General features: G+C 39.9%; 4 protein-coding genes, 2 long non-coding RNA genes, 1 other non-coding gene and 1 pseudogene across 9 annotated transcripts; 3 read left to right on the top strand and 5 right to left on the bottom strand.

The window, feature by feature from the left end:
• Window positions 1-1,011: 1,011 nt before the first annotated feature.
• LOC125594635 lies at window positions 1,012-3,860 on the bottom strand (annotated as a pseudogene).
• A 478-nt stretch (window positions 3,861-4,338) lies between these two features.
• LOC125594632 (probable zinc metalloprotease EGY2, chloroplastic) lies at window positions 4,339-7,204 on the bottom strand. The gene is made up of 12 exons (XM_048770756.1): window positions 6,911-7,204; window positions 6,775-6,838; window positions 6,560-6,700; window positions 6,323-6,373; window positions 6,141-6,251; window positions 5,970-6,044; window positions 5,785-5,890; window positions 5,604-5,697; window positions 5,370-5,523; window positions 5,055-5,262; window positions 4,812-4,972; window positions 4,339-4,724 (listed from the first exon to the last, which is right to left on the bottom strand). The coding sequence occupies exons 1-12, from the start codon at window positions 7,075-7,077 to the stop codon at window positions 4,470-4,472; spliced, it is 1,587 nt and encodes a 528-aa protein (XP_048626713.1). The 5' UTR covers window positions 7,078-7,204; the 3' UTR covers window positions 4,339-4,469.
• Window positions 7,205-7,668: 464 nt separating this feature from the next.
• On the bottom strand, window positions 7,669-9,951 carry LOC106382968 (syntaxin-31). Its single transcript, XM_013823068.3, has 6 exons — window positions 9,625-9,951; window positions 8,772-9,022; window positions 8,418-8,563; window positions 8,293-8,337; window positions 8,021-8,218; window positions 7,669-7,940 (listed from the first exon to the last, which is right to left on the bottom strand). Exons 1-6 carry the CDS (start codon window positions 9,848-9,850, stop codon window positions 7,781-7,783), a joined length of 1,026 nt encoding a protein of 341 aa, XP_013678522.1. The 5' UTR covers window positions 9,851-9,951; the 3' UTR covers window positions 7,669-7,780.
• A 451-nt stretch (window positions 9,952-10,402) lies between these two features.
• LOC125594633 (26S proteasome non-ATPase regulatory subunit 7 homolog A) lies at window positions 10,403-12,960 on the top strand. The gene is made up of 10 exons (XM_048770757.1): window positions 10,403-10,729; window positions 10,972-11,064; window positions 11,152-11,233; window positions 11,406-11,502; window positions 11,595-11,670; window positions 11,767-11,825; window positions 12,002-12,124; window positions 12,214-12,271; window positions 12,366-12,451; window positions 12,569-12,960. Exons 1-10 carry the CDS (start codon window positions 10,543-10,545, stop codon window positions 12,632-12,634), a joined length of 927 nt encoding a protein of 308 aa, XP_048626714.1. The 5' UTR covers window positions 10,403-10,542; the 3' UTR covers window positions 12,635-12,960.
• Window positions 12,961-13,156: 196 nt separating this feature from the next.
• On the top strand, window positions 13,157-13,229 carry TRNAR-CCU. The gene has a single exon. It is a non-coding gene; the product is annotated as a tRNA-Arg (tRNA).
• A 1,799-nt stretch (window positions 13,230-15,028) lies between these two features.
• On the bottom strand, window positions 15,029-17,301 carry LOC125594634 (probable sugar phosphate/phosphate translocator At5g05820). Its single transcript, XM_048770758.1, has 4 exons — window positions 16,759-17,301; window positions 16,039-16,142; window positions 15,738-15,966; window positions 15,029-15,600 (listed from the first exon to the last, which is right to left on the bottom strand). The coding sequence occupies exons 1-4, from the start codon at window positions 17,197-17,199 to the stop codon at window positions 15,454-15,456; spliced, it is 921 nt and encodes a 306-aa protein (XP_048626715.1). The 5' UTR covers window positions 17,200-17,301; the 3' UTR covers window positions 15,029-15,453.
• A 726-nt stretch (window positions 17,302-18,027) lies between these two features.
• Window positions 18,028-26,848, top strand: LOC106390971. 2 transcript variants are annotated; one of them, XR_007329934.1, is made up of 4 exons: window positions 18,028-19,594; window positions 19,691-19,926; window positions 20,138-20,195; window positions 26,464-26,848. It is a non-coding gene; the product is annotated as an uncharacterized LOC106390971 (long non-coding RNA). The 2 variants fall into 2 exon arrangements; XR_007329933.1 differs by lacking the exon at window positions 26,464-26,848 and adding an exon at window positions 20,865-21,111.
• LOC106382965 lies at window positions 21,733-26,464 on the bottom strand. Of its 2 annotated transcripts, XR_007329936.1 has the most exons (4): window positions 25,576-26,464; window positions 24,908-25,498; window positions 24,738-24,830; window positions 21,733-24,366 (listed from the first exon to the last, which is right to left on the bottom strand). It is a non-coding gene; the product is annotated as an uncharacterized LOC106382965 (long non-coding RNA). The 2 variants fall into 2 exon arrangements; XR_007329935.1 differs by having other exon boundaries at window positions 24,908-26,464.
• Window positions 26,849-26,893: the final 45 nt, after the last annotated feature.

Below are 26,893 nucleotides of genomic sequence, written 5' to 3'. Positions count from 1 at the left end.
TGCTCTCTTCCCAAAAGTCATTTTCTAGATTATTTTTTTTGATACAGCGTGAGCCGCAAAATAAGGTAGATTATCTGTCGGAATTGACGTAATTTTTTACTCGTAATATTAATCTTTTTGTAAATATATCGACCTTTTGCATGTGACACTGACTTGAAGTCTTACATTTATGAGCCTTAATATCTTTTTGTGGATCTGTTATTAGATTTTGTGATAATATAACACAAACAATACATTTAATGATTATCAATTGTTTGTGTATGTATACCATTTTTAACTCATCTATTTCTAATAATAGAAGCATAGAAGTGAGCTGTTCGAAAAAAAGAAAAGATATAGAGAAAATATTAATAAATATTTACAATTAAATGTATTGTTTATTTTATTGTACATTTTCTAATAACTATCCACAAATAATATTTAATCAATTTAAATATTTTCAATTAATATTTTTTAAAAGTATACAAATTATCAATATTAACTAGTAAAAATACTTTAAAATTCTAGAAAATCTATTATTTTGAAACAAAAAAATAATTCTAGAAAATTACTTTTTGGAAGAGAGCAAGTACAAAAACTAGAGATGTGGAGGAAATAATATATCAGAAAGTGGAAAATCTGGCTCCATTTATTCAGTTTCAACTTTTACACTGTGGTTTAGACTTTAGATGATATTTTGGAACCCAAACATGAAACAAAATGTGTACCGCATCATAATAGTGTGTAAATCACTTTAATCCTTGTTTATATTTCTGGTTAGTTTGTTTTGCATTGGCTGTAGAGCTTAAACATAAATTGTTCTTGTTTACTTAATAACTCAAGCTCTAATCCTGCTCTAGTAACAGATTGTATATCCCAAGTTAAGAACAACGAGTCCGAAACATCAGAAAATATAGCACACCATTTTATTACATCACGTGCTGCTTGCCACAATCTGTGTAGTTTATTGTGAAAAAAATCTTACAATTGTCTTCGTGTTTAGAAAAAAGCTTGTTCTGCCTGAAAGTTATACAGATGATTCGAAGATCGAACTCACTTTTTAACAAATGCGGACTCAGCCAAGTCGATGGCTCGGGCAAGACCAGCAGCTTTGTTCTGGCACTCGCGGTGCTCGTCTTCCGGGTCACTGTCAGCTACCACACCTGCTCCAGCTTGAAGATAAGCCACCCCATTCCCGCGTTTGTTAGCATCTTTGTAGGAGTACATTGTATTATACTGACTTGCTGTCGGGAAAACTATTGTCCTAAGGGATAAAGCAATGTCCATGTCGCCAGTGAACGAGACTCCACCAAAACCGCCACTGTATGGTCCTCGCCGTGTAGGCTCGAGCTCGTCGATTAGCTCCATGGCTTTCACCTTCGGTGCGCCGCTAACTGTGCCCACTGGTAGAGCCCGCACGTAGTGTGTCCCAGCAGATAAATCTTGCAACTCTCCTGTCACCTGCATTAAACTTAAAATGATCAGGAACAGTTAATCTGAGACAATATTATTTGATTATCCAAACACTTACGGTGGAGCTTATATGCATAACATGGGAGTAACGTTCGATGTTCATAAGTTTCTCAATTTCACCGAAACCGTATTTGGCAACTTCCCAACGTCGTTGCGACCGAGATCGACCAACATGATGTGCTCAGCACATTGCTTCTCGTTCTCTAGCAGCTCCTTCTCTAATCTCTTATCTTCCACCTCTGTTTTTCCTCTCCTGCTGGTTCTGCTAATGGCCCGATTCACTATCTTGTTCTGCTTACTTTGGTTAGAATCTCTGGACTTGATGCTACCAAAATACATCCTCTAGCCTGAAGGTTAAAAGCATCAATTGTTATCCACCGCAAGGACAAATATATAGTTGTATAAGAACAGTTATCTCCGTTACCAACCTGCAAGTAACCCATATACGGACTTGGATTCACAACTCTTAGAGCTCTGTAGACTCAAAGGGTCTGCAAACGTTCTCCTTTCAAAACGCTGACTCAAACACATCTGGAATATGTCTCCTGCAAGTATATGTTCTTTAGCATTGACCACAGCCTCCTTGTACTCTTCGCGTGTCACGTTTGAGTTCTCCAAACTGGTCCAAATTGTCTCCTGCAAGTCTGAAGCATTGACACAGCCTCCTTGTACCTTCTGTCACGTTTGAGTTTTCAAGCTGGTTTGCGCTGAAGATTGAGCATTTGGCAGATTCACAGAACCAAAAAAAACAACGTTCAGAATAGTAACAAAAAAGCTCACAGAGGAGATCAAGACAAAGAGATACTTACGGCGCAATATCGTGTAACTTGGATACCAAATTCTCCAAATGCTGCAGTCCATTACTGTATGCCGACTCATAGGGAATGTTCGCATCTAGTCTGATCCAGTGGATAACATATGCTTTCTGTAAAAATGGAACCAACCTCTAATACCAAACTTGGAGATTCAACAGTTAACCAAACAACATGAATAGTACGAAAACTATTACCTTCTCCACGTGATCAAATACAACTACATCGTCATATAGACCAAGATGCATGTCTGGCAAGTTCCTATCATCCTCAGGGCCTTTGAAAATGGAAGCTTCCTTTTTTCGACGTAGCGAACTGTGTCGTACGAGAAAAACCACCCAGCCACCTATAATGATACAGAAGTCTTATTAAAAAGAGAGGAAACTAAAGTCCTTAGTTCTTCTTTGCTAAAAATGTAAAAGACCTAGTATGAGGATGTGGGGTTCGAATCTCATATCAAAACATCTACAAGTGATAGATTCTAGCAAGTGAATAGTTACAAATAATCAAAGACGGATTCCTTACCACAAAAGGCATCTGGAAGGTCCTGAACTAGTTGAGGATCAGGGTTCCATGACTCAGAGATTTTCCTCGGTATCTCCATTGGATCCTCAACGTATTCCTCAGTCAAGCTTCCACTTTTGTGATCCATTACAATAACTTTATCCTCCTTTGCCACGATCTCCATCGCAGGCTGAGCCCCAACAACGCTATAACGACCCTATTGTGATCAAAGAAACAATTAGGAACTAAAAAAAGATACAAAGATAAAGACAAATAAAGATTGTTTCTTACAACGCTGGACATCTGAGAGCCAGGCTCAACGGACTCAAAAAGAAAGCTAGGAGCTTCACGATCATCTTCTTTTACCAAACAACGGTAAGCAAGAACAGGAGTGAGCTGATCCGAGAAAATGCAGCGGAAAATTGGTACAAGGTTCGTGCTCTTAGAACCATCTGCGTGCTTCTTTGTATCACTTACTGCAAATAACAAATCGAGAACATATTACAACACTATCAAAAATCAGATTCCGGTTCAATGCCAAAACCGAACTAACCGAAAAAACCAAATTAACCGAACCGAATAAACCTAAACCGCTTGCCTAATTCCGATTCCGATTGAGCATATATCTATCAAAAAACCAGATTCCGATATCAAATTTTCCGGTTCAATGCCAAAACCAAAATAACTGAACCGAATAAGCCTAAACCGCATGCCTAACCAGAAATACAGATTCGAAATGACCTGAAGAAATCCACACAATCCAAAACCCCATAGAAAAATTAACAAATCGAAGAGCACTGATTCACCTATCGAAGCTTCCGAAGATACAGAGACGCATTTGATTGAACGGAGAGAAGGCGCGTAAGCCGAGCTTCTACCGGAGTATCCAGAAACCGTCACGGAAGAAGCGAGTCCGCGAGAAACCGCAGAGGGGACGAGGCGGCGAGAGAAGCTCAGAGGCTTCACCTTCGCCACGTTCATCGAGGAAGACATTCGTAACGGATGAGAAAAAAAGCGGTGGTCACGGGCTCCGGCGGCCCAAATGTTGAAGAGATTTGAAGAAGGAAGATTCTGAGAAGAGTGGCGAATAACATAAAAGAGGATATGTCATATTTATAAAGCATGACCATGTGACTAATTACGTAGTTTACTATAATACCCCTCACCTGTATTTTCTTACACCAAGTCACGTGCGTACACTCTCTTCTTGGTAAAGGGTAGTACTGTACAAAGAAGTGAAGTGGATGACTGGCAGGCTTATAAATTTGGGCCCACTGGACCCGCTGCTCTCAACGTATAATTTATTAACCGAATGGTTTTCATTCCTAAACCAGATAGTGATATCAATGTTGGTTGGTTAAGTCAATTGTATAATATTATTATTATCAATGTAGAAACTTTGACATTTTCTTGAATTAACAATAGTGTTTAAAACTGGAAGGCTGCTTTAGCTGCTACCAACCAAAATCAAATACATCCACATTAAAACCATGTTCCTTTGTTCACTTCTATTATTCTACCTTCTTCTATTATTATACGTACCTAATCACATTTGGTACTCTACTATCCATAAATAATGTTGGTCCATTTTCTTTTTTCAACCATTCAAAGTCTCTTTCAAATATAAATGTTATGTAACTTAGAGACCAAAACTAAAAGTTATAGCTATTGCTCTTTGTTTGTATAATGATGAGTCCCATTTCACAAGCCAATCATCATGGCGTCTTCGCCGGTGAAAGGAAACGGGTAAGGCAAACACACAAGCAAGGAGAGGAAGAGAACCAAGATTCCTAGATAGACAAACTTCTCTTCAGGCTCAGTGATTTCCTCAGCCAGCGGCGCTATTGGTCCACGCTGCAGGAAGAATATCAGCACCACCCAGTAGAATGCCACGTCACTGAACAACGCAGATAGACCCAGAAGCGCTAAGGAGACACTCGTGAGCCGTGCTGAGGCCTGAATAAACCATTTGGAACCAAGAGTTTTAAGTATTTTTCTTTTTTTTTTTAAAATGGGAATGTTCAAGTTTGGGTCTGAAGTTACCTTTCTACCCCAAATGGAGAAAGTGATTTTACCACCATCAAGCTCTCCTGCAGGGATGCTGTTAATGCCATTGATGAAAAGTCCAGCCCATGCCCATATCACAAGTGGGTTCAAAGATATCGATGTTCCTTCCTTTAGTACATCACCGAGTAATAGCTTTGCTATAAAAAGGATAAAAGCAAAAATGCTTAAACATATTAGTACTCTTGACATTATCATAATAGATTAACAGCTAAAGCTTACCAATACCACCAACAAGAAAGGATTCGTGAAACACTGAAGAGTTAACTACAACGCCAATGCCGTCACTTGGAGGCACGACCAACCCAACAAGAAACAGAACAAAGCCCAGAGAAAAGCCAGCCAAAGGCCCTGCAGCTGCAACCTTCAAAAGATCTTCTCGTTTGGGCACGATGTTTTTGATTCTCGTTATAGCACCGAAAGAACCTATCTGCCAATCTAAAACATGTTCATCAAATGTCTACAAAACCAAAATTTCCAGATAAAAAGGGAGGTTTCCCTTTTGCTTTTTAAAGAGAAACATTGCATCTTCTTCACCTGCCAACTTGGAACGAAGAACGGAACACCGAGCTTTATCCCTAGGTTGTTTGCAACTAAAACGTGTCCCAGTTCATGCACTCCAAGGACGAGAGCGGTGACGAGAGCTCCTGGCAAGCCATCTTTCAGCAGCTCAAGGTTGTCAAATGCTGATCTGCAATGGATGGGAAGAAAAGTTTTATTCAATTTGATGATTTGGAATCATAGAAAACATGGTTTTAAGATGTTTCTTACAGTAAGTCGGATTGCAAGGCGGGAACATTACGGAGAAACAATGTAAACAACGCCACCAATCCGAAAGAACCAGCAGCAAACCATTCAGGAACAGCTGCATTTGTATGTAGTGCCCAACTAAAAGTTTAATAATCTGAGGAGATCCTTACAAGTGAGGAACCGTATATAGTTCTAAGATTACCTGTTGTCTCAGGTTCCAAGGACCTTCTAGGAACAACAACAGCCACAGGTTTATCATCCTCTGGATTGGAAAGGAGGAAAAGCTTGTACTGGTCACCAAATTTATTCTGCAGATTGATGAGCAAAATATTTTACTATTAATCTTTGCCACCACATGTGCTTGTCCTAAAGAAGCAGAGTTGCTACCTCCAATCTTGTCTTTATCTTCTCGTAGCTTTTAGCAGGCTGGCCTCTTAGATTTCCTTTGAACAACACCCCACCCTACCAACAACATTGAAGAGAAATTTTCACAACCTCGCTTGTATGATAATATAACCTTAAGAAAATAAACTGATGAGTTTTCTCAGTGGCTCTCACCTCGTATGGTTCTTGGCTTGTAACAAAGAAGGTGTCAAACCCAAATACTTGGTCCTTGAGGATATCAATCGTTTCTTTGGGGAGTCTCATGGAATCATCCAGTTGTAACGGCTGTTCACAAAAACTTTTTATGAATAGATAAATAAAAAACATTTGTAAATAACATTGTTGGTAATACTTACATTCACACCAGGAAGAGGAGAGCCAGTGCTAACTTCTAATTTATCACCGTCCTATGACAAAATACAGCAAAGTATAATACATTCAGAAACAAAACCAAGAAACTTTATGGTTGAAGTAATATAAGCCAAATAGAGCAATTTAGATTCAATTCCTCTGAAGCTACTAGTTAGTAAACAACACTGCTTAGTTATACAATTGAAGCTTCAGTTATGTCATTTGATGCATAAAAACAATACCTGAGAGCTGAATTGAACTTTGTTTTCCTCATTACTGCCTACGGCTTCATCCACAACAGTTGCCTCTGGAACCAACTCAGTAGGAGGAGTCTGTGAAGGAGGTTCATCTGCTAACGCCTCTTTGTCTTCTCCTCCACTTTCCTGCAAACATGGAAGATCAAAAACAGAATCCATAGACCTTAGTAGAAGTAGCATAGATGCTATTAAGCAAATACCTCATCGTTATTGCCATCTGGTTCCGTTTGTGTATCCGTCACTCTACAAAAAGTCTCTCTCTTTCTGCAAACTCCAAAGCTCAAAGCCATCAGATAAACAGATTATTAAAAAAATAAAAAATCGAAAAAATGAAACCTTTGAACTCGGAAGAGCTTCAGCTCCTTCTTCCTTCGATAGCTATCTCTCTGCCCAAAACCTAAACTCGAAGTAGCTACCAATGGCTGAAACTGAAGACTGCAACGTGAGCTGCAGCATTGCGACAAGACGCCGTAATTGCCGCGAAAGCTAGCCGCGAGATTCATATCCTACGAAAAGTCTAGACCTTTAGGTTCTCCGATCAAAACCCAGGTGTCATTAGGACGTAAAGAAGATTTTGTGTTTTTCTTTTGTCTTCCAACAGTTTAACGATCGTGGCTCTTATCGCTGGAGAACAGAGCATCTTTCATTTATCCACTGGAGGAGCTCTTCCCAAGAATAACGCTTTGTAGTTTTTCACCAATTTGAACGACATGAAGTACCTTTCTTAATATTGCAAACGACACGCGTGTGTGTCGCCAAACAGAGGAGCGCCATGCTGTTTTCTTAGTTTTTTTTGTAGTTTTTCAAGATATGACCGACATGTAGTCCCCTTCTTAATATCTGAAACGACACGCGTGTGTTTTGCCTAACAGAGGAGCGCCATGCCGTTTTCTTGACTTTGACCGACATCAATTCCCCTTCTTAATACTGAAAACGTCACGTGTGTTTTAGTAATTTAACCGGCACGACGTTCTCATGTCGATATAAAAAACGTCACGCATGTTCTCACGCAGTCCTTTTGAAAATATAACTTGAATTTTTACTACATCAAACGTTTCCTGGTCAAAAACCAGACTGAATCTTGTAAGAAGAAAAATTCAAACTCTTTTGAGCTCTTGAAGCTTGCAAACTTAACATGTGTATAGATGTAACCTTTCGCTTTGGTTTTGATGCAACAAGATCAAAAAATATATAAAGGTAACTGTTTCAAGCCACAAAGAAGAGGAAAACAATGAGGAACAATATGATAACAGCGAAGATCTTGATCATGAGCCATCGATTAGACGAAATTCTAGTGAGATGCTGCAGAAGAGCGCTGCGTGCTCCCTCTACGTTAACTAACGATTCATCCATATTGTCATCGATTCTGTTCCACAAAACCCCACAGGTGTTAAAACTAAAGCCTTCCATGAAACTCTCTATATGGTGAGGTTAACGTTAAAGAACCTGATAGCTAGCTCTCCCTGTTGAGTGACCATCGTAGCTAAATGCGTGAATATTCCACTGAGCTCAGTTATCGTTGATTCCACACTGTGAAGCGCAACAGCTCGGTTTTGGCTATAATTCTCCTGCCTTGGTACTGTTTGCTGTAACATAGACATCTCCATTTGCTGCGATGGTGCATTCTCAATAGCAGATCTGCGTCTGTTTTTGGCATAATCACATGTTTATATACATGATTTGACCTTAACTGACAACTAATGAAAATTAGGACATACCTAAGCTGGCTACCTGAAGGAGCTCCACTATTAACTGGCGGCAAACTGGTCGGTTTGCAGAAGACCAAACCTAATTAGATGAGAGCAACTGTTTACTTAGGAGATAGTTTTAGAACAAAACTCACAGTGGCTGTTGTTGTAAACTCCCGGAAGGAGTTGATGAACTTGACCAAGGAGGAGGCTCAGGTACAGCTTTTGCATGATTCTGATTATCTACTGCTGCATTTTTTGCAGAAAAGAGTTGTTTCCTGTTTTCATGAGCCTTCATGTTCTGCAGGAAGACAACATTCACAGTTAGATACAAACAGTGTTCTAAAAATCGGTCCGCCTAGTCAGCAAATCGGACATGAGCATAAAAAAATTGGCTTAGGCGCCTAGCCTAAACAATAATCCTCTATAAGACGCCTAACCACGGTCTAACGATTTTTAGAACATTGGATACAAATAAAATAGGAAGTCGATAAATCTACAAATCCAACCTCTGATCTCGCAGTTAGAACGTCTTGAAACTGCTTTGTAGCTCCCATGAGCCTTGTTTTCAAGTCATCACAAACAGCTGTGTAGTGACCGACTTTGTCATGCGAATAGCTCCCGTCAGCGATCTCCATGTTCTGAAGGGTCTGCAGATCAGAGAGAGCCATGTTCAGACCCGTGATATCGTTCCTGATCAACACGGTCAGCTCCTGTATCTCCAAAGTCCGGTCATTGAAAATCGACGATTCTTTTGCCACTGCGATAATAACCAGACAATGTCAGAAGAAGTAAAGCTAACTTCAATTGCAATCATTGCAAGTTTCATTTCATTACATGACAGATGTCGGAAACTATGTCTGAATCTCGTTAGAATCCAAACATCCTAACGCCTAATTACACTGCGATTTATCAACAGTTTCAACTGCAATCACTACAATGTCTCTAGAGTCATTGCAAGTTTCATTCATTCCAAGACAGCTGTCGGAAAGTATGTCTCAATCTAGTTAGAATCCAAGCATCCTAAAGCCTAATTACTCTGCGATTCATCAGCAGTTTCAATTGCAATCACTACAATGTTTCTAGAATCATTGCAAGTTCCATTCATTACAAGACAGCTGTCGGAAACTATGTCTGAAATCTGAATCTCGTTAGAATCCAAACATCCTAAAGCCTAATTCCACCGCGATTCGTCAACAGTTTCAACTACAATCACTACAATGTATGTGGAGGCACTGCAAGTTTCATTCATTACAAAATAGCTGTCGGAAACTATGTCTGAATCTCGTTAGAATGCAAACATCCTAAAGACTGATTCCACTATTCAAAGAATGGGAAGATGAATCTGATACTGAAACGTACATTTAGAGAGCCTAGCGGTTTTCTGAGACGTTTCGTGGATACGCAAACCGATCTGAGAAGCCTTCTTGTTGAACTCGGATCTCGAAGATCCAGGCGGCGAAGACCGTTTGGAGGATGTCGGATCACTTTCGGCTTGATGGACGGACGGAATCGCCGCTCCGATCTTCTTCAACGTTTGGGAGAGTGAATGAAACTCCGCCGTGCGATCTCTGAACGTTGATCCCATCGTTAATTGGATTCAGGATCACCGGCCAAAGCTCCTGATGATGAGTTTCCTCAGATGGTAAGCTCCATTTCCCGGAGAAAGAGACACTAAAACAGAAAAAAGGTAACTAAAGAAAAACTGCGTGTCGTTTTCTTGTTCTAACATGGAACGACTTGTTGTTGAACCGTGTCGCGTTTTTATATAGAAAGGTGTGGTGTTTAAGAAACGTAGGAAAATTGCCCAATCTATCTTCGGCCCAGAGCCCAATATCAGAGAACACAAAATACCTTGATTAGTGTTTAACATTGGCCATGGATGTGTCTGTAAGGTTTATTTAAAATCGCATGCAAGGAGAATATATTTATAACACATGATTACAACCTATATGTCCCGGTCGTAACTCGCAAATATTATAGCGAATTAAATCTTCTTTTTTTCATATGAACCTGAAAATCTCTGCGATGATTGGCCATAACTGTGTGCTAAAGCCCATTAGTATTATAAAAAGCCCATTATTTGATTACAAGTCCGGCCCAGAAAAGATAAATAAAGAAGACTTCAGGATAGAGCTAAGTAGTTTCAAAGGGGTTTGTTTTCCTGGAGAAGAAGCAAACTTGAAGCTCCGTCTTGAAAAAAAAAAAAAACAAATCGGAACTTCACATCTTCCCCGGAGAAAATCGAATTTTACTAGTAGCGAGGCTGATTCTCCGAGCATGGATGTGATAAAGACGCAGCAGATATCAGCAAGGACGATCGAGAAAGTGGTCGTTCACCCACTCGTCTTGCTTAGCATCGTCGACCATTACAACCGCGTCGCTAAGGACTCGCGCAAGCGCGTCGTCGGCGTTCTTCTCGGAAGCAGCTCCCGTGGCGTCGTTGACGTCACCAACAGCTACGCAGGTTCGCCCTTCCTTCATCTCCCCCCTAATCTTCGATCTCACTGCCTAGTGTTCTCAGATCTCAGATTCTCTTTGAGCTGTTTCGTTCGTATTAGGGTTACAGCAATTTAGGGTTAAAGGAAAAAGATAAAACTTTAGGTTGATTCATTTGAGGTTTAGCTGTAATTGAGCTTGCACTGTCGCTAGGAACGTAGATGTTGCTTGCTTATGACTTGTTTGACGTTTGGTATATTGATTTTGTAGTTCCCTTTGAGGAGGATGACAAAGACCCGAGTATATGGTTTCTTGATCATAACTACCATGAGTCAATGTTCCACATGTTCAAGAGAATCAACGGTACTTCTTCTCAGTAACCTGAAGCTTAGACTGTAAATGACGATGATCGCAGCCATTTTTTTAACGGAAAGTTATTTCCTTTTGCAGCCAAGGAGCATGTTGTAGGTTGGTACAGCACGGGGCCTAAACTTCGAGAGAATGATTTGGACGTTCACGCGCTCTTCAATGGGTTAGTTTCCAGCTCAATCATTTAGATTTATTGGCTGTATTGACATGAGAGGTGATGGATTGAGGATAGGCTGGTCCATTTTAAGTTATGGCAGAGCATGGTTATGTCCTCCTTACATCTTCCTGTTTCAGTTCTAATTAGAAAATGTTTCGTTTTGCTTCTGGTGATGCAGCTATGTTCCAAATCCAGTGCTTGTCATTATCGATGTACAGCCTAAAGAGCTTGGGATTCCCACAAAAGCTTATTATGCAGTGGAAGAGGTCAAGGAGGTAAGATACATATGTTTCTTAATCTCTTACGTTTTGTATAGTTGTATCCTTATATCTAATCCGCTTGATTACATACTCCATTGTCTCTTCAGAACGCTACTCAGAAAAGCCAGAAAGTCTTCGTCCATGTGTCTACAGAAATAGCTGCTCATGAAGTGGAGGAGATCGGTATGTCCAATATGTTTACAAGTCTGGTGTACTTTTTATTGTATTTAAGGAAAAGGTCTGCTGAAACATACCTGTTTTATTCTCGTTTTCTAATAGGTGTGGAACATTTGCTCAGAGATGTGAAAGACACAACTATCAGTACCCTGGCGACTGAGGTTTGTGTCTTAGACTCTTTGCAAAAACTTGAACGTTTCATTATCATCCCTTTAAATGTCTGCTGAAGTCATGATTGTTGCCTTTGCTGTTTACTATTTTGATGTTCTTGCTAAGTTATTATTATATGAAAATAATAGTTACCACTTGAGGACTGAAATAATGTATTTTGCTCCAGGTTACTGCCAAACTTACTGCTTTGAAGGGGCTTGATGCTCGTCTTCGGGAGATCCGCAGTTACCTTGACCTTGTAATTGAAGGAAAGCTCCCTCTAAATCATGAGATTCTATACCATCTGCAGGTTAATGTATATTTTAGTGGTCTGATTGACATTTTCCAAGTCTATTGCTCATTGTAATCTAATGAAATAGTCCGCTTAATAATCTGCAGGACGTTTTCAACTTGCTTCCAAACCTGAATGTGAACGAGTTGGTGAAGGCCTTCTCAGGTAAGTTTCTCCGGTCAATTTTATTATCTTTGTGCTCTGCTTTCTTGAATCATTGGATCCCATTAGTCTTACTGCGATTTATTATTATGAGCAGTGAAAACAAATGACATGATGCTCGTTATCTATCTATCGTCCCTCATCCGAAGTGTAATTGCGCTCCACAACTTGATCAACAACAAGGTTAGATCATAAATCTTCCACTCTCTTATGTTCTTAGCCAGAAGAGGAAACCAGCTAATTAAACTTGGTCTTTGCATTTCTGTTTGTGAACGTATTCGTTGGGATGTTATGTTTCAGTTACTGAACAAGGAACATGAAAAAGCAGAGGACTCAAAGCCCGTGGCCATACCCGCCACTAGCTAAACCGCGCTGATCAGATGTGATTTACTTAGTCATCATTGTCTCTACGATGAAGGCGGCTGTTGAGTGTTGTCTCTCCCAAAAGAAAGTGACAAGCCGGGTGGTACGAGTTTAGTTTGATATCTGGTCTCTTTCTGAGTGTTGATTTTTCTCTGTTGTTTGGATTCAGAACGTGTTATCAAGGAGTCTTTTTCACTTTATCTTTCAAGATGGTTAGGTGATACAAAGTTTAAACGCTAATGCGTCGAAATCTCCACAAAGGGTCATTGTGGTTAACATTGAAAGTATTAAGATAGTTTGACACAGCGTGTGTTTAATTTTATGCTCTACTCAATCTTGTGGTTAACTTAGTTTACACGCTTAATGGACATGGCTTAATATTACGTAATATTCGTGAAATATCGTAAGCCGCCGATGGCCATAGAAACGAAAACCTGATTAGAAAAAGAGTTTATGACAGACAGTAAGAAGATGACGAATACTAAAAAGATATCTATTAGTATAAGGCATTATGTAACAACCAAAGCGCCTGTAGCTCAGTGGATAGAGCGTCTGTTTCCTAAGCAGAAGGCCGTAGGTTCGACCCCTACCTGGCGCGTTACGAAAATAACATTTTTTTATTCCCACTAGAAGAAATCACCATTAATTTTTATTGGCTATAGAATTTCAAGAACTATATGGAATCTCTCCTAAGGTCAATAGAATTTCAAGAACTATATGGAATATTTTTAACTTCTTCTATTGAAAAAAATATGGCTTTCAAGTTTTAAAAAGAACACATGCCCCCAAGTACATATGCCTTACTTAATGACCTGAGTTTCATGCATGTGGTAAGCCATGATGTTTAACAGTTCAAGAACTACCATTAATTTTTTTATTCCCACTAGAAGAAATCACCATTAATTTTTATTGGCTATAGAATTTCAAGAACTATATGGAATCTCTCCTAAGGTCAATAGAATTTCAAGAACTATATGGAATATTTTTAACTTCTTCTATTGAAAAAAATATGGCTTTCAAGTTTTAAAAAGAACACATGCCCCCAAGTACATATGCCTTACTTAATGACCTGAGTTTCATGCATGTGGTAAGCCATGATGTTTAACAGTTCTAGAGTGAAAGATCTACACATTTTGGTCAAAGATCCAACAGCTTGATAATGATAATGGCTGCCGTTACCAGAAAAAGAGACCAAGCGAGTGATTTGACCATACAAAGACAAGACTGGTTCCCTCATTAGTAAAAAAATAAAATAGAACTCTCTCTTGTCTTAAAGTAAAACGTCATGTAAGGGGTCTCTCTCTTCTTCTAGAGAGAGAGTTCTCTCTCGTTTTCTCTTCCTCTCTTATCTATTAAAAAATCTTTCAGACAGGGTAGAGATTGTTTGAGAGTGAGAGAGTTCTTCCTTTTTGTTCTCCGGCTTCGGTTCATCCGACCGGTCTCCGATTCCGGCGTTCTCGTCTTCTCCTTCGACGGTAGACGGCTGGCTGTTGTCTCTGGGTTGCGGTGGCTTCCTCAGTTCCGCTTCGCCGGCTTTTGTCTCCGCGTCATGCCTCTTTGGTGTCGACGGCGGCTTTCACCGGGGTTATCCCGGCTTCGTTTGACCGGCATTTCTGCTCTTCTCCTTTGCAATCGATTCTCCTTCCTCGGTTTCGATGTTCGATGGTTGAGGAATGATTGAAGGCGATTTATTCTATTGGAAACGTGAGTTTGTGTTTGACTCGATCTAGCGTAAAGATGGATCTGTTCGAGCATCTTTCGTTTATCTCGGTTTGTTTGATCTTTTCTTCTTCAAGCTTTTTGTTTCAATCGGTTCGACTCTCGTTGGTTTGAGTTCGTTGTCTCTCGATTGGAACTTCATCAAAGAAGAAATATCCTTTGGCTCGTGAGGTTGTCGGTAGATCTTACGCTCTTGTCTATAGTGGTGGTTTTGGTGCACCTTCAATTTCTGTCTTCGTTTCCGATGAGGCTCTTTGTTCGGGATCCTGTTTCGGTGTGTTTCCGGTGGATCTGCCGATTAGACTTTCGCCGGAATCGTTCTTCTGGCTGAAGTTCGGTGGTGACTCGCATGGTAGGCACGTGTCTCCGTCACGCCATAAGCTTACGCGTGGAGTTTGAGTCGGCCACGCTTTTCCCTAGGGCTTTCTTTTGTTGGGCCGTTTGGGCCTCCTGTTTATTTTACCTTTTCTTGCCCGGTTGGGCCTTTGTTTTGTGACTTGGGCTTTTAATAAAGTTGGAATCTTTCCAGTGAAAAAAAAAAAACTCTCTCGTCTCCCGTCTCGTTTAGCTCTTTCTTCTGCAACAGTTATTACTTCCAATTCTGATTCTCAGCTCTCTGTCAATATAGCTAGTACATCTCTGTGTTGTTAACAAACCAGTGATCCTGTGTACAACATATTGAATTCTCAAAGAATAACATTATATATAAATAGTCAATCGTTGTAAATGTTGACAACACGAAACTAAAATGTGAAAGAATCGAAGAAACAAAAGCTAATTCAACGTTTACTATTACAACAAAACAACATACTATGAAAAAAGGCCAGAGAATCCAAGGATGAGAAAAGGTTACTTGTTAACAAGAAAGTCTTCTAAATGCTTGCCTTTTGGTACTCATCTTTGTGTTGCTTTTCCTTCTCCTGTTTCTGCTCAAGAACTATACATGCTTTTGGCCCAGCTTTTCATCAAGACAAGAGGAGCCAAGGATGTGTCCTGTATAAGAGTTCTGTAACAGCAAAAGAGACTACTTGCCTGTGGAAAAAATATAAACACATATATATATAAGGAGGAAAAGATGAAGAAGATGAATCTTGAATGTATTCTCATTTGCTCCGTTTCTTGGCTTCGCTGTAGAAGATAACTCCACAGACGGTGAGGGCATAACCAAGCATTCCAGTCACTGACACCGGATTCTTGAATATTAGAATAGAGATCACAACGGCTACTGCTCCTTTCGCGTTTCCTAGCACCTATCACAGATCAAATCCACCTCAACATCCAAGACAGTTATAAGCTTTACTTGGACTGACTCTGTTCCAACCACAATCCAATACCATCTTTTTCTAGCTATTAAACAAGAATGCCATTAAGAATTGTAATGTTTTACCTGCAGAGTCAGGGCGCTAGTGTGTTTCGTGACTAAGAAATTAGTCAAGTTCACGAGATAGGCAAGCGCTGAATTGAACAGAAGATACCAAATGATTCTAAAATCATCTCTTGCTAGTGCAATTGTAATGCCGACAACGTTTTTCTCCATGATGAGAGCAGCAGGCAGAAGGAACACGACAGCTATTGGAGCCATGTAGAGAAGAAGATTCATGGAGTTCAGCTTTTCCCTTCAACACAATTTAAAAATCTCTTTCAGCAACACTCTTTTAACATATTCAAACAACGAGGCCATGTCTTACCCTTCAGAAGAAAGCAAAATGCCTTGAAGCACTGATTTGAGTGCTCTCGAAGCTGTTGCTGCGATGCACATAATGAATCCAAAGAGGTGAAAGCTTGGCTCACCCTGAAGACAACAAGACATTCAGAAACATCAAACTGACAATTAAACACAGCTCTAATGTAGTAAGGAAGATCACAGAGGAAGCAAACACGACACACAGAGAAAAAAGAGCAACTATCTCAGCTAATCAAAACACTTAAAAGTTCATACGACGAACGTGATGATAGACAACACACACATATAATTCAGAGAAGCCGAACACAGAACAATACCAAAACTTTTAAAAATGCAGTTTTAGCAATGCCTGAGCTTGTTCCAAAGATAAGAGCTGGTAACAGTGTCCAGATAAGAGCTAAACCAACCATATTGAATCAGATCATAATATCTGCATTGCTTGTTCCAAAAACGATAACTTTCATGTCAAGAAGATTTAGCTAGTAGATCTACTACATTTCACAAAAAAAAAAACAATTCAAAACTGTAACATTCCCTCTTAACTCATGCCTTATTGCTTCACATCTATACCATCTCCCTAACTAAAGCATCACACTTTCATCATCCATAACAACGCATTATCATCAATACATTCAAATAATATCAGAACAAACCCAAATATCAAAAACGCATACTTTAAAGATTCAAACTTTAAAGAGAGCTGAGGAAAGTGAAAGAGACTAACCCCACTAGCAATAACAACACCAGCCACCACAGGCACAAGAGCCAAGTAAGTCAACCAAGCCTCCCTCTTCATCGTCATCAACCACGCAAACACCGCCGTGAAAAACGGCGTCGTAGCCCCAATCGCCTGAGTGAACGAAACGGGGAGAAACCTCAGGGAGACGTTCCCGAACACCACCGACACGCAGAAGACGAGGCTCAGAGCCGAGATCTTGGCGAACTGGACCCGGGATCGAACCGTCTGCATCGGAACGATCTTCAGCCACGCGACGGCGGCGTAGCTGAGGAGCGAGCAGGCAGTCATGTGGCACATGGTGAGGAAGATCGGGTACTTGAACCCGTAGTTGCTGAGGAGGTACTTGTTCAGCAGCAGCACTCCGATGTTCGCTGTGTACCATGACGTCACCAGCCCGATTGTGAAAACGCGGCCGTTCGTCGCCATCTTCTTCTTACTCTCTAAAGGAGAGAGCTTTTGTGTCGAGATGTGTATCGGAAAAGTTGGAGCCTTTGGTTAGAAAAACGGAAAAACTATCTTTTAAATGTTAATTTATTTGTTTTGTTGCATTAGCAGAGATTCTAAAAGATCTTAAGGTTTGAATGGTAACCAAGGGAACGAAGAGGAACACTGCATTCTTTAATATTCCTCAAAAATGTTACCATTTGTGAGGAATATTTTTTACTCTTCATTCCTTCTCATTCTCTTTTTTGTAGAGAATTATAATGCAAATTTGTTCCTTGTTAATTTTGATAAGGAACCCTTGTTCCTCGTCGTTCCCAAAATTTTATTCCTATTCATTTTTTTCCTAATCATTCCTAATGTTCCTTGATGGTTACCAGTCACAATTCTTTTCAAAAAAAAATGTATCAATTTCACATTTTTATGTCGATTAAAAAATAACTAATAAATAATTTTTGAGATAAATAAATTATTTAGAACATTAATGCATTTTTAATTTATATCAAACTTGAAGTAAATATAATTTGTATTAAATTTTAAAATGATATTCTTTATATAACTGAGATAAATGTTAAAATGATATTTTTTTTTTTTTGCAAAATAGAAGGAGTATTATAATGTATTAACAATTGCTATTATATATACATTACATAATGATTATATAATGTAACAATCGAATAGTTGATCTAAAACTTTTAATCCCAAAAAGATAATATTTTATTTTATTTTATTTATTGTTCACACAAGCATATAATCTTTGTGTGAATATTATAGCAATACATTTTTTTAATAACACATTTTTATATTAATTTGACCATTTAAAAAACATAGGTGGGGGCTTTCGCATACATCGATGAAGACCATCTGCCTCTGCTATCCATGTGCAGTTGAGACAGAATCCGGAAGCTTTAGCTTCTTCATAAATTGTGGATCTGCCTATGTTTATGTTCTCACGACTAAATCCACAGTGAAAGAGTGTATCTTTAAAAATAGCAACACCGAAACTCCAGTGATATAACTCACCTTTTTTTAAGAAACTATATCATCATCTCGAGATAAACAATGAACGCCAAGAAGATAGTCGTTGTTATTCTGAATCATGCGACTCTAGCGTTCACTTTCAGGTATATCTGGTTGCAAAGCTTTAGAACTGGTTATAGGTACCACAATCATGAAGATAGTAAACACTAAGCATAGAGTAGATCTGAGTTTTTTTTTGTAGATGAGTTCATCATGATGATTTGTTAGTGTACATACTCTTCTCATGAGCTCATAATTTATATATGTTACGAAGTGCTAAATTCTAGCAAAAATAATTCAGATTTAGCTTATTTTGAACAAATTAGTCAAAGTCATTAAAAGTATATGTGAGCACTATTAGGAAATAATATATATTTTCTAGAATATTATATATATATATATGAATCTCTGAGATAAGACTAAATATTACATTTCTATGTAAGAGGTTCATTATTTATGGAATAAATACATAAATTTCATTTTTTTCATTTCTATTTTCAAAAATTTTATCATTTTTATTAAAATAGTTTTCTGCTGGCTAATAATATATATATATATATATACGAAACTCTGAGATAAGACTAAATATTACATTTCTACATAAGAGGTTCATTATTTATGGAATAAATACACAAATTTTATTTTTTTCATTTCTATTCACAACAATTTTATCATTTTTTATTAAAATGGTTTTCTGCTAGCTAATTATGATTTCCAATTTTTTTATCTTTTTAATTTGTTAATTACAAGCTTGTCATCCTTTCTATATTTTAATAAATGTATTTTCGGAGTAGGCAAGAACAATCCATATATATAAAAAAGTGTGGATAGTTTGTTCTGCAATCAATCAAGGTACTATGTTGAATGTTTAGACAAAATAATGTATAATATATAAAAATGCCCAACTTTGATCATGTTGAAACCTTCCGAAAAAGAATAAAAAAAAATAAAAAAATCATGAGGACTTTGTCAGTTGTGCCCAAATGAACAAATATCACACTTATTGATAGTGGAACAATTGAACATATGTTTGAAAAGGGTGAACGTTTACAAATATATAATCTTCACTATTAAATTACCAGAAACTCAATATTGTTTTGAAGGTGTAGTAACATTGTAATGACCCACCACTCCCACCATCTCCACTTCTTTCTCCAACCCCACCACTTCCACCTTCTTTTCCACCATCTCCACCTTCTTACCCACCATCTCCATCTTCTTTAAAGCTTGAGAAAGAGAGAGAGAGAGGGAAAGAGAGAGAGAAGAAGGAGAAGAAGGAAGAAAGCTCACCTGAGCTCGTCGCCGGAGAAACCGTGCGCCGTGACCACGTTCAGCTTGCCACCACCGATAAACACCCTAGGTAATCGCCGGAAACCGCATTCCTTAAGCTCAGTTTCGTTTCTGTTTAGTAAATCGCCCATAACTTCCTAACCGTGATGAATCTCGTGAATCCAAGACTACCATCGTGTTCCTCTCGTCGAGACGAATCCGTAGCCACCAAAAACGCCTCAATCGGAGTCCGGACGAAGCCGCACGCGCCTCCGGAAGTTTTGCCTCTGCGCGCGCGTGAGGTACACGCGCCGCCGCCGGAAAACGTCGCCACCGCCAGACCACCGTCCCCCGCCGCCGGAATATCCGCCGTCGTCGCCGGTAACTCGCCGGTGACTCGGTCAACTCGTCCGAGTCAACTCAGTGAGTCAACTCGGTTGACTCGGTTAAACGATCGGTTAGCCGGTTTAAATTGATTTCGGTTCGGTTAGGGTAAACCGGTCGGTTAAGACAAATTGATTTCTGGTCAAGGGTTGACCGGATTGACCTTTGACCAACGAGTTGACTTTTCCGTAAATACCCGTTTTAAACCGTTCGAAAGGCGTTCTGACTCGAAATTTCGATCTGATTTCAGATTTGGAGTCCATTTGAGCAGCTGGAGGTCATATATACCGCTTCTCTTCATTGCTAAGGTGAGGGCTATTTCGTTAAATCCCGAGCTAGTTTAGTACTACCATTATGGAAAGTTTAGTTTCGAAACATGATCCGTCTTTGTGAATCGAGTCTATTTGAGAGTCTTGCTTGTTCATTATTGATATTGATTGTTAACTGGAATTAGGATAATAGAGGATTCAACGATTGTGTGAAATGATTGATGCTAAGAACTGCTATATATATGTATATACATAGTTATGAGTAGGGATTATGTGATGAGGGCGTGAGTTCAGAGATGTCTGAGCTTCGACGCTACGGTGTGGTATGGGCGTGAGTTCAGAGACGTTTGAGCTTCGACGCTACTGTTTGGGGCGTGGTGCAGAGACGTTTGCATTCGACGCTACGATGGGCGGGGGTACAGAGACAGACTGTACTAGCGACGCTTCGAGTATATGTATATATCCTTATGAGGAGATGCGTGGTGCAGAGAGTAGCTATGTATTATAAGCGCATGAGTTGTAACGGCTAGTCCTCTAGCCGAATATTGATTGTTATGTGTGGTGTAATAGGCACCGTGTTTGTTTCATGCTAGAGCTAGGCCTACATTTTAGTAGTGCTATGAACTCAGTCTGTGGTTTGCGGTTTAGCATCTCATACCTCGCTGGGCAACTCCCCTGTTGCTCACCCCTCCTTCTTCCCCCTTTCAGGTGAGACCGACGAGCAGGAGTGATTATCGGACCGGTGCTATTGGGCTTTTGGGCTTCTATCGTTTTTACCGCTTTTATCTTTATCGGGCCTTTAGGCCTTTGGACTTTTATCGTTTATGTTATTCCTATTTCAGACTTTCGGTTTATGTCGTATTTTATATTTCGGATGTTATCGATGTTGGGCTTTTAGGCCTTTTGGTATCGTATTGACTTTTATATTATGATATGATGAATTATTATTATTTGAGTTGTATTATTATTTTATTTCCACTTTTATCAATTTATTATATTTCGAAAGTGGCGGGTGCCACATTTTGGTATCAGAGCTATTTACTTATCGTAACATTTTATTATGTAAATCGGGGTGTCACAAACATATTTTATGTTAAACATTTAGTTACAATGAAATAAAAGCTACATATTGTAAGTGATGTAAGTTATCAAGTGTCTTTAGCTTTAGTTTATATTTACAAGCATAAACTCATCAATCATATTTTATGTAGTTTTTAAAGTTGAAATAAAAAATGATTTGTTTATTTGTTTATCGTTTAATTTTTACGGTTACATTAAAAATCTCACAGAGTAAATTTTACAATAAATTTCAGTAGCTACAATCTAACCAATCGTCTACGTAATCGACATTTTTATTAAACCTATTTCTATTTTCTTTTCTTTTTAAATAAGATTGGATTTAATATGCAAACAACACGTAATTAGGTTAATTTCTTTATTTAAAATAGATATATAGCATGCACAATGGTAGAGCATTTCAAATGGAGTCCCTATTGGTGGGCTGTTTTTGGTTTGAATGTGTCATACGGTCTACAGCTATGTTCCCCTGGATTATACTATCGTGTAATCTCCGGCAAAACTACAAACAATTTTTTTAAAAAATTGAGCGGAAAACAATAAAACACGTTAATGTCAATATATTTTATATAACTAGATCTACTCAAATTGATAAAATATTGATAGGGAAAACGGATCTGCTATTAAAAGTCAAATTCTCTCTGGCTCTTTTCCCGATGAAGAGTGTTTGGAATGTCCCCGGCAAAGCTTCCGCCCTGAACCCTCCGCCGCTCACCTCCAGTGAGCCCTCACCCCCGCTTCCCGTTCCCCCTGACCCTCCCGACCCTGACTCTCCTTTATCACCCCACCAATTCCCTCCTCTCTCAACTGGTTCAAAACCATTATCTTCTAAGAAAACTGGTTTTAAATTCCTGAAAAATTCTTCTATTGTTGTTGCAAATCTGCTTCAACCTGTTACTACTGAAGGTACCTCAGTTCAAGGAGTATCTGAAAACCAAAAAACTGTTGTCAAAGCTTCAAATACCATCACTTTTGAACCCCACACTCTCAGATCTACTGTTCCAGCTACAGTCCAAACCCTCCCACAAGAAAACAACCCCCAAACTTTCAGAATCAACCCACCTAAATCCCCTTCTCCCATAAACACCAACAAAGCCTCAACTCCATTAGTTCACCTGCAGGAAAGTTCCTCAAACCCTGCTCCCTCCAGTAACCACGATTATTCCCCCCCCCACTCCCCCGACTGTTTCAACTCAAGCCCCACCCACCGCCGACCCTATTCTCATCTCCCCTACTGACCACACTCTCCCATCTACAAAAAATGCTCCAGCACCTGTTCATGTACCTTCACTTGTGGAGAGATTCAGAGCTGCTGAAGATAAAACCTTGAGAAGACTAGCTCCAGTAACCATTTCTCCGTCAGGTAGACCAAGAATCTTGATTCTGGATTCAGTCTTCAAAGCAGGAGCTGAAATCCACAAAGATTTCATCATTTGTTACTTCAACGGCAAAACTCCTCCTTTCAACCAAATTCAAAGTGTGTTTAACCACATGTGGGGAAAGGGACAGAGGCTGGAAATCAATAATAAACCTCTCAACCGTACTACTCTTGTGAGAATCCCAAGTGAATATCTCCGCAAGAAAATTCTCGAAAAAAACATTTGGTATGTTGGGTACTCTATGTTCCACACCGCTCAGTGGTCGTCGGAACACTCCTCTGCTACACCCCCTTTGAAAGCTATTAAAATATGGGCCCACCTCACTGGTGTTCCTCTCGATCTCATATACAATGCGGGGTTGAGCTTGGTAGTAGGTCTCGTGGGAGAACCCAAAGAGACAGATGATTTTACGAAAAATATGGTTAGCTTGACTGTTTCTCATGTCAAGGTAGAAGTTGACCTCACAAAGCCTCTTCCTTCCGTTGTTGAATTTGAAAGAGAAAGCGGAGAAGTAGTGGAAGTTTCGGTGCACTATCCGTGGGTACCACCAACTTGCACTCATTGTCACGAACTGGGTCACATAATCCGAAACTATCTCCAGTACACTCCCCCTCCTTCAACTGATCCTCCCATAACGGCTAAGTCCCAAGGAAAGAAGCCCTCAAGCTCTTCCACACCAGTCTCCAAGTCTACTCGTCAAATTTTTTTAAAAAAAACAGTGGCATCTCAAGCCTCTGATCTTATCATCACCTCAGAACCTGGAGCGCTTCAGTCTGATGAGATGATGATTGATAAAACTGCTCTCAAACCCCTGTCTGATATCGCTGGCCACAAAATCCTCGATGCACCTGCTGATCTTTGCCTCTCTCCTGATCCCATCCCCCGGCCTTCCCTTAAACGTTCTCGTTCATCCCCAACTCTTTCCCCCCCTCTCTCTTCCAATCCCAATCCTTTTTTGCTTCCCCCTCTTCATCCATCCTCTGCCACAGCTCTCCTTTTATAATATATCTCCCCTCACACTAAACCTCCCCTCACCACAAAAGCCCTTATGCCACAAAAAATCCATTCTCTTCTCTTTCACCAGCCATCGATCCTCCAAAAACTGTCCTCTCGCCAACGAAGCAACTAAATATTACTTCTTTTTTACCCGGGAATCCATCTCTGATGGTGGAGACCCTCCCTCTTTTCCCATGTGTATCAAACTCTTTTTTTGGAACGTCTGCGGCCTAAATGACCCGGATAAGCATCGGCCTTTTATTTCTTGGCTTTTTACCCATAAACCTCTTTTTTGGTGCAATTTAGAAACTCATATAAAAGAAACTTCCTTACCCTCCCTTATGTCCAAACTTTGCAATGGCTGGAACTTCAGCTCTAATCATGCCTCTGATGCTGATGGTAGGATTATCTTGATATGGAGAAACCCTCTTACTGTCCAAGTAATCCGGCAGAGCCGCCAGACCATAACCTGCCTCCTATCCATCCCGTCCAAAGAACCTATCTACTATACTGCACTGTATGCCTCGAATCTCAGTGCAGAAAGAAATGACCTATGGGCAGAGCTGTTACATCTTCACGATACTCTGGATCTCGAGAACAAGAAACTGGATGATTGTGGGTGACTTCAATCAGATAATGTACCCCACAAAACACTCCTCCTCTGCAGTTGTTGTTCCCGATAACATAATGTATTAGTTCCAAGACTGCTTGCTCCAATGTGGAATGTTTGATTTGCGCTACAATGGTCCGTCTCACTCCTGGACAAACAAGCAGCCATCAAATCCTAGGAAAAAAATTGGATCGCTTCCTAACCAACTACAAAACCATCTCATCCTATCCCCATGCCTATTCCCTCTTCCTTCCCAACTTATTCTCTGATCATTGTCCATGCCTTGTTGACCTAGCCTATACCCTCCCAACTGCTGAAACCAAACCCTATAAATTCCAAAATTACCTAACTAAACACCCAAACTTTCTGGAGATTGTTCATGACGCCTGGGTTCAGGCTGGAAGCATTTGCTCGACACTTTCTCAACTATGTTGGAAACTAAAACTTATAAAGGGAGACTTAAAAAGACTAAACAGAGATAATTTTTCACATATTCAAGAGAGAGTGAGTGATTCTTACCGTTTGTTACAACTTGTGCAGGTTCAAGCTCTAAATACTCCATCAACCTTGACCTTCCAAGAAGAGAGAGATCTTCATGAGAAGTGGATCTTCCTGCGAAAAATAGAAGAGAGCTATTTTAGACAGAAGTCTCGCAAAAACTGGCTCAACGAAGGAGATTTCAACACTACCTTCTTCCACCGGATGTGTCAAGTCAGAGCAAGTTACAATGCCATTAGATCCTTTCTCTCAAACGCTGGGGTGATGGTCACGGACCCAATAGAGATGAGCATGCTTGCGGTGGAACACTTTAAATCAATTTTGAGACCTCCAAACTACTCTCCCCCGTCGCTGTACTCCTCATTCAACTGGTTTGATGAGTTAATTAGGTTTCACTGCAGCCTGCAACAATGCCAAAAATGCTACCACTCCCGAAGGCAGAGGAAATAAAAAGCATGTTCTTCAGATTAAATCCAAACAAAGCCCCAGGACCTGATGGACTAATCTCTGGCTTCTTTAAAGCAGCATGGGAAACTCTTGGAGAATAAGTGGTCTCTTGCATTACTCAGTTCTTCTCTTCAGCTTTCCTACCAGCCACTACTAACTCAACAATTCTTATGCTGGTCCCTAAATTCTCGGGAGCAAAAAAGATCTCTGATTTTTGCCCCATCTCTTGTCTAAATACGGTCTACAAGGTGATATCCAGACTTCTGGTTGCAAGACTAAAGCCAATTATACAAGATGTCATCCTTCCATGTCAAACAAACTTCGTAAAGGACCGCCTGCTGGTTGAAAATACAGTATTAGCAAGTGAATTGGTACATGGGTATCACAAGAATAAAGGGCCGAAGAGAATCACCATCAAGGTGGACATTGCCAAAGCCTTTGATATGCTATCTTGGGAGTTCCTTTTCTCTTGCTTGGACAGTATGCAGATTCCACACCACTTTCTCTCTCAGCTAAAGGCCTGCATATGTACAACAAGCTTTATGGTTTGATATAATGGTACTGTCAATGGCTATTTCAAAGGAAGAAGAGGGCTTAGGCAGGGTGACCCTCTCTCTCCCTATCTATCTGTTATTGCTATGAACTGTCTCTCCTTTATGCTCAAAAAAAGCGGCAACACAATTCAACCTACTGGCTTGGCAATCCAACTCTACTGGTTATGGAATGAGCGCAACTCTAGGCTGCACACTAACTCTTTCAGGTCCATTGATTCTCTTTTCCGTATAATCGATCGCCAAATCAGAAACAGGATCCAGAGTTTCAGATCATCCAATCCAAAGCTTGCCTCCTCTATGTTACAATCATGGTTTCGTCATGCGTGATTGATCCTCCTCTCTCCACTTCTCCATCAACGTAATCTCCGTCGCTTAATACTCTCCCGTCGCTTGATTCTTCAACTTGGCCAGTCAAATGGGCTTAGGGTTCTTGGGCCTTCTTATTGGGTTCTACTATAGGAAGTTTCTCAACTATGAGCTTTTGTACTAATGGGTATTGTTGATGATTAAGGTCTGTGGGTCTGTAAACATTTTTATTTCTTTTGCTCTTTAAATTTGAAAGCCAATTTAAAAAATAAAAAGAAAACGGATCTGCTCTTTGTTTATTAGCACATCGAGAAGAACAGAGTTTTGACTCCACGTGACGAAAATTATATTTCTTTTGTCACGTTGACTTCTTATCCGAGTTATATTAAAAACAGCATACACTGAAATAATCAAGACATATGCATTTGGATTGAAAACAGCAGGAGAAAGCTTTCAATGGAGAAGAGTAATGGCCAGCGAGTGATTCTGTTTCCACTTCCATTGCAAGGCTGCATCAACCCCATGCTTCAGCTTGCAATGATCCTCCACTCAAGAGGTTTCTCCATCACTGTGATCCACACGCGCTTCAATCCCCCAAAACCTTCAAGCCACCCTCTCTTCACCTTCTTACAGATCCCAGATGGCTTGTCTGAAGCTGAGACAAGAACTCACGATGTCACACTTCTCCTAACGCGTCTCAACCGAAGCTGTAAGTCTCCGTTTCGTGACTGTTTGACTAAACTGTTGCAATCTGAAACAGCGGAAGGGAAACAGAGGATTAGCTGTTTGATCCATGATGCTCAATGGATCTTCACACAATCACTCGCTCATAGTTTTGAATCTCCCGAGATTGGTCGCCATACCTTAAAA

Source organism: Brassica napus (genome assembly GCF_020379485.1).
Source record: "Brassica napus cultivar Da-Ae chromosome C3 unlocalized genomic scaffold, Da-Ae chrC03_Random_10, whole genome shotgun sequence".
Classification (NCBI taxonomy): Eukaryota; Viridiplantae; Streptophyta; class Magnoliopsida; order Brassicales; family Brassicaceae; genus Brassica; species Brassica napus.
Note: the sequence above shows the minus strand (reverse complement) of the source record. Positions and strands in the feature narration are given on the sequence as shown.